At 44.0% G+C, this 12250-nt stretch overlaps 1 protein-coding gene across 1 annotated transcript in view; it reads left to right on the top strand.

The window, feature by feature from the left end:
- Window positions 1-12250, top strand: part of LRRIQ3 (leucine-rich repeats and IQ motif containing 3) — a 58652-nt gene that overhangs the window by 25724 nt on the left and 20678 nt on the right. Inside the window, exons 6-7 of the mRNA XM_015419009.1 lie at window positions 3475-3643; window positions 6487-6622. Coding sequence (XP_015274495.1) covers window positions 3475-3643; window positions 6487-6622 — 305 coding nt within the window. The remainder of the gene's footprint in view (window positions 1-3474; window positions 3644-6486; window positions 6623-12250) is intronic.

The following is a 12250-nucleotide window of genomic DNA, read 5'->3' as shown; positions in this document are numbered from 1 at the left end:
CAGCAGGAAGATCCAGGTCACAGTTCACCTAGATGGAGTTCCATGCGACATGGAGGACCTACTTCTTTAACAAAGTGTGAGCCCTAACTGACTGGAGAAGGCCTTTGCATCTATGGTGGCTGCCTTGTCCAAATTGTGCAACTATAACCATACAGCAGATGCTCCTCCTCCAGAAAGTTTGAATTCCTCATACATGGTGTAACATCTGGCAACTGTTCCTTCATGTTACAAGCACCTAATGGACAAATGCATTGGCTCTGCTGGTTTAGGAAGGAGGGATTAGTGCTTTGTGCTTTCGAAGCAGTTTTTCTCCAGGTAGGCTCGCCAGCTCTGAGTTGGGAAATACCTGGAGATTTTTGAGGTGGAGCCTGAGCAGTGGGTGTTGCCTTCTGGCACACTTCCGGTGATGTCAGGGTGTGTGGCATATGGAAATAAGTTATGCTAATGAGCTCCTGCGCCTCTTTTTCTACAAAATGACCCCTGATTTTATAAATTGGTTTCTTATTGTAGAACAGAAATATTAGGAAGAGGTTACAAAGCCTTAAATCTGAACACATCATAGCTGTTGTACTCTCTTAAACAAGCAGCAGTTCGAAGTATATACATTACGTATGTTTTGTCTTGTGCTTATGTAGCTTACAGTTTATTAATAGCATATAGCATATTTTGCTAAAACTTTCATCCTTCTATAGTGTCTTCAAAACCATTAATATGTTAATAGGAAGCCCTCTGCAGATAATGGTAATCTTTTTTTAAAGAACTGTATGTTACATTATAAAAATGATATGCTTACTAAGTAATGACCATGAGAACTGTAAGATTCAAGTCCAGTAACACATTAAAGACCAACAAGATTTTCAAGATATTTATTTATTTACATTATTTAAAAACCACCTTTCTCACCAGGACTCAGAGTGGATTACAAAGAATGAGTCAATACAATCAACTAGATGGGACATTCAGTAAACAATTTATTTATTTATTTATTTATTTTCAATTTATACCCTACGCGAACTCATGGTGGCTTACAAAGAGGCATAAGCCAATAGGATGAAATAGGATGAAATAGGATTTGGGTTATAGAACCAATCAGAAGTCTATAAACCTAATTGAAGCAAAGCATAAGCCTGACATGCCATATTAAATGATGCAAAACAACACAATAGGGCCCAACACACAGCAATTGGACACAGTAGTACAGTAGTACAGTAACTTTATGAATAATTTTGTACAGTGCCTACTCTATTGCCTGCATAGAAAATCCCTCTTGAATAATTCAGTTTTGCATAGAACAAAGTTTGAGTCCAGTGTCGCCTTTAAGACCGACAGAGTTTTATTCAAAGTGTGAGCTTTTGTGTGCATGCACACTTCCTCAGATACATTGAAATGGAAGTTATCAGTCAATACATATAGAGAGAGGGTGAACAGCAAATTAGCATATAACATAATGAAGTTATTTTAATAGATGTGAGAACCAAACAGGGATAACAAGCTAAGTTTATACGGTCAGCATTTGTTTGGATTCAGTTCAGGGTGGGACACAAATAAATATGTCAAAAATGGAGATGATCTATAATAGTATAGTATAATACTTAGCTTGTTATACCTGTTTGGAGAGACAGTCTCACAAGTATGAGGGTCCAAGGTCATGAAGGGCTTTGTGTGTGATAGCCAAAACTTTAAATTGAGGCCAGCACATGATGGACAGCTAGTGGAATGACTGTAGCATGGGAATGATATGCATGCTCCATCTAGCTCCCTAAAACAGCCAAGCTGCAGCATTCCACACCTAGCAGGATTTCCAAATCGATTTTGAGGGGAGACCATGTACAGTGCATTACAGTAGTCTAGTCTTGATGGTTCCAGGTGGTCAGATCAGCCTTCTCAAGGTAAGGGGCCATTTTTTGACGCCACAGGATAGGTCCCACATTGATGGTAACTGGTCTCCAATGGCAATTATTTGAGTCCAGCCTGTGAGGAACTTTAAGGACTCTTGTTCTTCTAATGCAAACCAACACAGCTCCCACCTGAAACTATCTTCATGAGAATTGTAGGCTTCCTTGAACTTGGAGTATCACTTTCAAACTCCTTTAAAATGAAATCTATACCCCACATTTCTGCCATCATGTTTAAGATTCACCTTCAGATTGTTCTGGAACTTGCATTCTTTTTATAATTTTTTTTAAAAAAAGATATTATGTCCATCCACTGTACAAAAGCACAAAATTGAGGTCCTTTTTTAGTGATTATGTGATGGTGTTTTCCCCTTTCCTTCTTCAAAGTCACTCAGCCTGACACAGCCAGGGCTATTTTTGGGCAGGAACGCACAGGAACGGAGTTCCAGCTGGCTCCCGAGTTGGCCACGCCCAGCAGGAACTAATTAGCATAATAGGCCATGCCCAACAGCAGAAACTCATTAGGATTGGCTACATTAGGGGTGTGTGGCCTAACATGCAAAGGAGTTCCTACTACAAAAAAAACAAGGTAACAACAAACAAGGTAAACAGACTAGGAAGCAAAAGGTGGGTGTGGCTGGATGAGCACACTTCTAGTAACATGTGGGTGTGGCCTAATATGCTAATGAGTTTCTGCTGTTAGGTGTGGCCTATTACGCTAATGAGTTCCTGCTGGGCTTTTTCTACAAAAAAAGCCCTGGACACAGCCATACACAAATGTAATAGTGCTGCAACCTCCTCCCCTATCTTATTCACTAGGCTCGTATACTTCCTTTCCTTTTTCAACTGGCACAAGCCACTCATGCAGGCCCTGGACCAGATATCAGAGTAGCAGATGACAGGCTTGATGTAGAGATCTACCTGTGTGCAGCACCCTTTTATTCTTCCAGTGGGGTCCATTGGCACATGCACCCTTTCTCAGTAAACAGGATAGATATTCTGTTTCTGGGGAGGTTATATTAAGAGGAGAAGAAGAAGAGAAAAAGAAATTGGATTCACTTGGAGTCTCAGAGCAGTTTACAATTTCCTTTCCCTTCCCCTCCGCAGAACAGACACCCTGTGAGATAGGTGAGGCTGAGAGAGCTCTGAGAGAACTGTGACTGACCCAAGGTCACTCCAGGAGCTGCATGTGGAGCAGTGGGGAATCAAACCCAGTTCTCCCAGATTAGAGCCTGCACCTCTAACCACTACACCAAATACTGGGGTACTCTCAACCTATTCTTACTTTCCAGTAGTCATTCAGTTGCATTTCCCCAAACTTTTCTTAAATGGTTCTGCTAACCCATCCCCCCCCCAAACATTACATGCAGATATATTGTTTATATGTGTAAATGTAACTTACATGCAGTAGAGTGAAATAGTGACCTACAGGTAATGTGAGAATAATTAGACATTTCACAAAGCATTTTGCAAATTAAAGTTTGACCTATTTTTCCCCCTCTATCACTTAATGAGATTACCAAATAGTGTTTCATTGCTACCTTCTTGAAATAAAATACTCAATCCCTTGTTTTTATAGCCTGGTTCCTTTATGTGAAGTACTGCTACAGAAACCTCACATCAGAGCTGGAAAAAAGGAAATTTACATTCAAGTCACACCTTCAGTATGTGATAGTAAAAGGTCTATGCATCACATCATTAAGCCCGCACAGCGCAGTGAGGTTGAAAAGCTTACATCTGGGATCCAAGTAAGTGTGTTATTTAAGTGATAATTTAGAAACCATAGTAGAGAAATCGGCACTTTGCATATAGCAGCAAGAATCATTCTGTGGATCGAAGGAAAATCATTAAAACCACAAGGAACATAAATTGGAAAAAATTGTTCCCCATATTTAATACTTTATTTTTGTAAGTCAGATAGATAGTCGGGGGGTGGGGGTCTGCATGGCTTCAGCCAAATAGTGAGTTGTGGATGTTCTAGTAGACCCTTGATGATCTCAGCTTTCACTGTGAAAAGGAAAAGAGTAACTTGCAGTCCTGAATGTTTGTGTTAAGTGTTGTCAACCCTATGAATTAATGACCTGCCCAATATTCTTTTGTTAACAACCTTGCTCAGGTCCTGCAAACTGAGGGCTGTGGCTTCATTGATTGAGTCCATCCATCTCATGTTGGGTCTTCTTCTTTTGCTGCTGCCTTCAACTTTTCCTAGCATTATTGTCTTTTCCAGTGACTCGTGTCTTCTTATAATGTGATAAAAGTATGATAGCCCCAGTTTAGTCATTTTAGCCTCTAGGGAGAGTTCAGCCTTGATTTGATCTAGAACCTGTCTCTTTGTCAGTCCACAGTATCTGTAAAATTCTCCTCCAACATTTCAAATAAATCATTCTTCATTGTCCAACTTTCACACCCATACATAGTAATGGGCAGGGCTTTTTTTGTAGAAAAAGCCCAGCAGGAACTCATTAGCATAATAGGCCACACCCAACAGCAGAACTCATTAGCATATTGGGCCACACCCCTGACAGTGCAGCTCATTGGCATATTAGGTCACACCCCCATGCCTTCCCTTGGCTTGCCCTGGGCACCCAATGGCTCCAGGGAGCCCAGGCATGCCAGCCCTTGGACAGGCCGGAAAGGCATGGGGAGGCATTTAAATGCCTCCCTGATCCTTCCAGCCCCCCCCCCTCATTTGCATGTTAGGCCACACACCCCTAATGTAGCCAATCCTAATGAGTTTCTGATGTTGGGTGTGGCCTATTATGCTAATGAGTTCCTGCTGGGCGTGGCCAACTTGGGAGCCAGCCAGAACTCCGTTCCTGTGTGTTCCTGCCCAAAAATAGCCCTGGTAATGGGGAATACTATGGTAGGAATTGTTTTGATTTTGGTCACCAGAGATGCATCTTCACACTTAAATATCTTTTCTAGCTCCTTCATGGCTGCCCTTCCCAGGCTCAATCTCCTTCTGATTTCTTGGTTGCAGTCTTCTTTTTGGTTGCTGATGGAGCCAAGGAACAGAAAATCTTGAACAATTCCAACCTTAAAGCTGTGTAATTTCCCAGTAGTCATTACTTTGTCATCTTGATGTTCAGCTGTAATTGTGCTTTGGCACTTTCTGCTTTACCTGAATATTTACTTAGAAGTAAATCCACTGATATATGCACAACAGTGCTTTTTCAGTGAGGTTGACACTAACAAGAAAGGCAACCATTTTACCACAAATTGAAATATATATATATTTCATTGGGAACATTTGGCTGTACAAGCTCAGGAGAATATATAGGTTGACCAGAGAGAAGTACTACTGGACATGTGATTGCACTGGAGGCTGTATTTGTATTTTTGTATTTCTCTTCTTTGCCCAGTGGTTAAACTTTGGAACAATTGTTTCCTGGTCTCTATTGCATATTCTGTATATGTATGATTGTATGTATTTTTAATATCAGCCAACATGTCCTATTTGTATTAGACCTCTGAGGAAGGCCTGTAAAGGCCGAAACGCATTAGGTCTATTTCATCAGCCTTTGTATGTTTTTATATTTGTATATGAGGTATGAGTGGGCCCTTATTCGTTATTTTAATTTGTGTTTAATAAATACGTGTATATTTTTTAGGTTTCATAATTAGATTTTAAGAGTTGGCCCTCTTCTATTCTTGACTAACCTTTATAGGTTCTGAATTCTAGGTTTTAGGTTCAGTCTCCCCCCCCCCTTTTTTTTTTGTGCTTCCATACATGTGTCATCCTGGGTTTGGATTGGGTCTGAAATTCCCTGTGGATGTTTTAAAATGAGCATAACTAAATCTTTTCAGCCATCTAGGGGCCACCAGATTGTATTTTGTTCAAACAGCTAATAGAAATTGTAACATTAAATGGCTGTTTTGCAGCTACTGAGAAATGTGAATGTAAATGGAGTTTCCAGCAAATATCCACACAGAAGTTCTACTTGGCAAACACCCATATTATTTCAAATAAGAGATTAATCTAATGGTAATGGATTCTAATGGATGTTAATCTAACTGTCATGGAAACAAAAACACCCATGAGCTGCAATCTCTTTATTAAGCATTAGGCACAGCAGTCTCACTTTAACTCTAGCTGTCTGTCCTAAACATGGGTGTTCATGGGCTGAGGTCTTCAGCTTAGTCACCACTATAGTAATTTTAAAGTGCCCTAAGAATAGCATAAACTTTTGCTCTGACTGAAAGCTATTCTTGTTTGTTTGCCCAGATAAAGCTAAGGTGCCCTTGTCATCGACAAGCTGCAGAGAAATGCTTCCTAATGTAACAGATGATGAGTGAAGGGGCTGTTTAGTCTAAAAGCTGGAATTTATTCAAGGAGTACAGAGGTCTGAGGCTGGAACAAGTATTCACTCATCCATGCAAACACTGATGCTGCCTAGAGAGACAAATAATTCCTCAAGAAAGGGTGGAAATGGGTGGGGGAAGGCAAATTAGTATACTTTTTAACTGCATCATTAAATGAATAGCTTTAATGCTGATAAAGGTGTATAGCAAAATCACATGTTAATGATGGAAGAATTTTGGTGAATGGATATGGCAATATGTCTGAGAGATGAAATGTTCATTTTAACAGGTTTCAAATGTGAAAGATCTTAAGGAGCTTCATTTATATCTGAAAGGATTAAGACAACCTGTTGTCTCAGCAGTACTCAGATTTGAAGAGAAAAAAAGGATAAAACAAAAGGGATCAAAAAGGTTACCAAAGACAGGTTAGTAATATAATGCTTCTGTCATGTAGAACAAATATTGAAAAATGTCTATAGACTGGACAGCTGCTGATGTTGCTAGGGATACTTTAGGAGCCAACTGTAAATGACGTTTCTATATTTTATGCTTGTTGGCTATTCTAATGATTATATTTGCTGTTCATCTACTGTCAACTGAAAATGTATTAACTTTATCTTAATGCTATTGCATGTATCCCATAAATGTTTAATCTCATAATGTTACTACAGTTATGGCCAAATGTTAGTATAGAGTCCATTTTTGGTTTTGAGCCTGAGAGCAAGTGGGTAGATTTAGGATTAAAAATATAAGAGAAAATGTACAAAAACAGATTTTTTAACTTGTTATATATGGTGTGTGGCTGGTAGGGGCCTTATGTAATTGATGTACTTATGAAATAAAGAATATAGATATTTGGTAATTGTATAAAAGCTCTGACACACGAGAGTGAAAAAAAAATATTCCATCAAGTTACCATCACTATTATCACTCTTATCACCTGTGAACCCTCCAGGAACAATGAGGGGTAGATTGTGTGCATTTTGTCACCTCAGGCTTAGGGATGGGCACATACTGGGAAAATGGGGGTTTGTTTTGGGTTTGTGGGGCCACGCAAACCATGAATCTTCCTGGACCTTCTCGTTTACTGAACCAGTTCATTTGGTGATGTTTGTGATGTGATAGCCCTCTGTGGGTTAGAGATGCCAAACTAACAGGAAGTCTCTAGCTGACTCTCCTCTATCTGCCTTCCAAGTTTGGTAAGGATTGGATTTGGGGGGGGGGGCAAGTTACAGCCCCTCCAAAGAAGGTGCCCCCAGGAAAGTCCTCTCTGGGAAAATCACAGCTGCAGGTTCAGGAGTGTGTCGAACTGACCCCCTGCAAGGTAGAGGTATCAAACTTGCAGAGGTGTTCAAAAATAAGTATGAGGGAGGGGATGTTCTGGCAAGGCAACCATCAGCTAAGCCCCTCTACCCAGCATGAGCAGAGAGAGAGGTGGCTCAGATCCCTGAGTTTATTCCATCTCACACAATCCCAGAGAGACAGAGCTAGTAGTCACAAAGTCCAATGGGGGGTGGTCCTCAGCCGAGGAACCAATGAAGTGAAATCCCTCTGCTCAGTGTGAGCAGAAGGACAGGTGCCCCAGGTTCTTGTGTTAACACCAAACACCCCCCAAACACCCCCAACCCACAATTTACAGGAGGAATGACTTCTAGATCTTCGACGTGGTCTCTGTGCTTCACACCCATGGGATTTAGTGCGCACGCGCTGGATTGATCGGTGCTGTAGCAAGCTCTTTTAATGGATTTCGCGCCCAGTCCCTCGGGCATGCGCAGGAACCCCACCGCACATGCCCAGAGGGGTGGGCGTGGACATCCCGCCAGCTCCTTTCTTACCGCCGCATTGAGTAGACCTCTTCTTCGTCGGTCTGATCAGTTTGCTGTTAGCTCACCTCACAGCTCTTAGGAATTATTTCCAAACTTTCTCTTACTTTATTTTTGTTTGTTTCTTCTTCAAAAACAGTTTAAAAAATTGCTTTCTGTTGAGGGGGAGTTTACCTCAGGCCTTCGGGCTACCCCTCCCTCAAACGTTCCCTCTTCTTCTTTTATGCAGAAGAAGTGGGGATTTTTTAATAGGTGCAAGGGTTGCGGTAGCAAACTTGTTCCTCCTGACCGTCATACCCTCTGCATTTTTTGTCTCGGAGAGTCTCACCAGCCAGAGTCCTGTCACCACTGTGCACGTTTCTCCAACCAAATGAGAAAAAGCCGTGCTGCGCGCCTTAAAGTGGCGCTGCTTGAATCGGCCCTTGCTCCCGCCTCAGCGATGGAGGAGAGACCATCTACATCGACAGCTCTGGCATCGAGACCTGCCTCCGATGTCAACTGCTTGACGCTGAAGCTCCCGACATCGAAGGCACAATCGTCCGCCTCCACGCCTGTCAAAAAGAAGGCTAAGGCAAGTAAGGATCACAAGCTCGCTAAGAAGAAAAGCTCCAAGCCCCTGAAGGCGGTGAAGAAGGGGAAGGAAGCGGGGTCCAGAAGTCGCTCCCCAAGAGTCTTCCTGCCCCCCCCCATGTCATGGGATCAACGACAGTTGAGATACTTGTACGGGGCTTATCCACCATCCATGTCGTAGTTGACTCCGGTGGGCTATTCTGATTGGGATCATTATTCATCCCACTCTGTTCATAGGTCGAGATCGCCCCACAAGTCAAGACTTTCAGCATCTCTGTCACGTCCTCCTATGGTCGATCCTTCCCACCATACTCTGGAACCAAGTTGTCCTGTCAACCCTCCAGTCACTCCAAACCCCGGTTGTCCCTGTCGTCCAAACAACTTGTCAACAGGACACTTCGGTCCAAATACATGACTCCTCTGACTTCATAGAGGAGGACTCAGATACGGAGGCTTCTGACGCTTATACCTCTCCCAACCATACATCTCCCAACCTGGATGTCGCTGAGGACTTACCAGTATCACCATCCGACAACCTTACCTCTTACACTGATCTAGTCAAAAGAATGGCCGACTCTTTAGGCCTCTCTGTAGTCCAGCAACATCCACAGGCTACAGATGCAGTCTATGACATAGTTCAGCTTGATACCTCTTCCACCCTGGCATTGCCCATGTCTTCAATCCTTCTGGAGGCGGCGAAGTCACCATGGCTAAAACCTTCATCTGCTCCTGTGTCCACAAGACGACTGGACCACATGTACAGGGTCCAAGAGGCAGATGCTGAATTCCTCTTCTCGCACCCCCAGCCAAACTCGGTGGTGATTACATCTTCCTCCAAATCCAAGAGGTCGCATTCCACACCTTCTGACAAGGAAGGAAATAAATTAGATGCCTTTGGCAGGCGCTTCTACTCCACAGGAGCAGTGGGAGTCAAGGCCACTAACTACCTGGCCGGTATCAATACACTCTCTGGGAAAGGTTCTCTGAACTTCTCAGCCACCTTTCAGACGACAAACTTCAAGCAGCCAGAGTCATACAAAAAGAGGGCATGGTGTTGGCAAAACAACAACTCAACACTACTAAACATGTCCTCGAGGCATCTTCCAGAACAATGGCCACTGCAATAACTCTCAGAAGACATTCCTGGCTCCGCAACACTAATCTCCTGATAGATACTAGATCTTATGTAGAATATCTCCTTTTTGATGGCCTGGGACTTTTCAATGCTACCACAGATACTACTCTACAAGAGTTAGACAAAAGCATAAAGGCTTCTCGAGCTCTAGGAGTCTTGTCCTCTGCAAAACAACAATACCGTCCCTTCACCTGGTCGAGGTCCTGGCAGAGGCGTACACCAACTCATCAGTCTCCAGACTCACGATGGAGACCACGAGCGTCTTCGGGAGGCCAAAGACCTGCTTTTCAGAAAACAAAATTTGGTTCAGGCCAACAAGCTTCCCGCACCAAACAGTCCAAACCCTCCAAGCAGGGTTTTTGACTTACCTGTCACCGAGTCAGCTCCTACCCGTCTGTTTCCCTTTCTTCATGCTTGGCGTCTCATCACCTTGGACGAGTGGGTGCTCTCCATCTTGACCCAAGGTTACAAAATTCAGTTCCACCAGAACCCCAATACTCCAGTCGTCATCTCCATGCCCCCTTTCCCACCTCTCCTTGAGGAGGTGTCCATCCTACTGCAGAAAGGAGCCATTGAACATGTTCCACCACATCTCCAAGGGACGGGATTTTATTCCCGATACTTCACAGTCCCGAAGAGAGACGGAGGCGTTCAACCAATATTAGATCTAAGGGAACTGAACCGTTTTGTGACCTACCACCACTTCCGCATGGTATCCTTACAACAGCTCATGCCATTGCTTCAGAGGCACGTCTGGATGGCCACCCTCGACCTCCAAGATGCATATTTCCACCTTACTATCCACTCCTCCCACCGCCAATACCTACACTTTGCGATTGGACAGCAGCACTACCAATATTCGGCCCATTCGGCCTATCCAGTGCCCCAAGGGTCTTCACAAAGACTATGATTGTGGTTGCAGCTTTCCTCTGTCTCCAGGGAGTTTCCATCTACCTGTTTATAGACGATTGGCTTCTGGTAGTGCTGTCCGAGAATGCCCTGGTCTCAAACATCATGGAGACCCTGGCTCTACTGGACAACCTGGGCCTACGGGTCAATCAGTAAAAGTCTCACTTGTATCTGGTCCAGAGAATACAATACATCGGCACAATACTGGATTCAACGACATGCATGGCTTACCTGCCACAAGACAGGGCAGCAGATATCATTTCCCTAGCCATCGTTGTCCACACCCAACCCTCCGTCACTGCCTTCCAAATCCAAAGGCTCTTAGGCCTGATGGCTGCAACTATGTCAGTTCTCGTCTTCGCCAGACTCAAAATGCATTCGTTACAACTCTGGTTCATCCACAACTACGACCAGTCGAAAAACGCACACACTGTCGTCCTATCCCCTCTTCCCAGCATACAGGACTCTCTACTTTGGTGGTCTGTCCCTTCGAATATCCTTCAGGGAGCGCCATTCCACCCTCCATCACCCGAGGTCACCATTACGACAGACACTTCCCTGACGGGATGGGGTGCACACTCCATGGGCCTTTCTGTTGGAGACAAGTGGAACATCCAGATGAGGAAGCAACACAAACTTCCTAGAGCTCCTGGCTATACAACACGCTGTCACCAGTTTCCTGGAAAATGTGTCATGGTCCTGACGGACAACACCACAGCGCTTTCCTACATCAACAGACAGGGAGGCACTGTTTCCCTGCGCCTGTGCAACCTTGCAATCCAGTTGTGGAACTTATGCATTGCCAACAACATATTCCTCGTGGCCACTCACATTCTAGGATACATGAATGTGCAGGCAGACCATCTAAGTCGAGCAGGACTCAGCCTTCACGAGTCGAGGATGAACCCAACATGCATCCTCCCACTCTTCCACAAGTGGGGAGTTCCCCAAGTCGATGTCTTTGCAAGCAGAAACAACAAAAAGTGTCCTCTGTTCTGCAGTCGAGGAGGCAAGGACCCACAATCTCTGGGAGACGGTCTCCTTTACCCATGGTCCTCGGGGCTTCTCTACCTGTTCCCCCCTTACCTCTGCTTCTGAGAGTGGTCCTCAAGATTCTCAAAGACAACGCAGACTGTATCTTAATAACCCCATGGTGGCTGAGACAACCTTGGTTTTCAGCGGTCCTTGAGTTCTCACGGGATATACCATCACTTCCCCCCGGCTCAGGACCTCCTCCTTCTCTCAGACTCCCCCATCCTACATCACGACATACCACAGTTGAAACTGATGGCATGGCAGATAACATCACCGTCTTCTCCTCCCGTGTAGTGAATGTCCTTTTGAATTCCAGGAAGCCTACTACGCGCAAGTCATAAGATTATAAATGGAGAAGATTCAATTCTTCCCTAGGTGATGATGCCCCTCGAGCCACCTCAGTGGGTCTTGAAAGAGTTTTCCAATTCCTCCTCTCCTTAGCTGACTCGGGATTTTCCCATTCATCGTTAAGAGTTTATTTGGCTGCTCTCTTGGCCTCCCATGTTCCAGTTGACGGATGCACTTTGTTTTCTCATCCGATTTCCAAATAGTTTTTAAAAGGTTTGTTACACCTCTACCCT

This window comes from Gekko japonicus, unplaced genomic scaffold, assembly GCF_001447785.1.
Source record: "Gekko japonicus isolate JY-2015 unplaced genomic scaffold, Gekko_japonicus_V1.1 scaffold3581, whole genome shotgun sequence".
Taxonomy (NCBI): domain Eukaryota; kingdom Metazoa; phylum Chordata; class Lepidosauria; order Squamata; family Gekkonidae; genus Gekko; species Gekko japonicus.
Note: the sequence above shows the minus strand (reverse complement) of the source record. Positions and strands in the feature narration are given on the sequence as shown.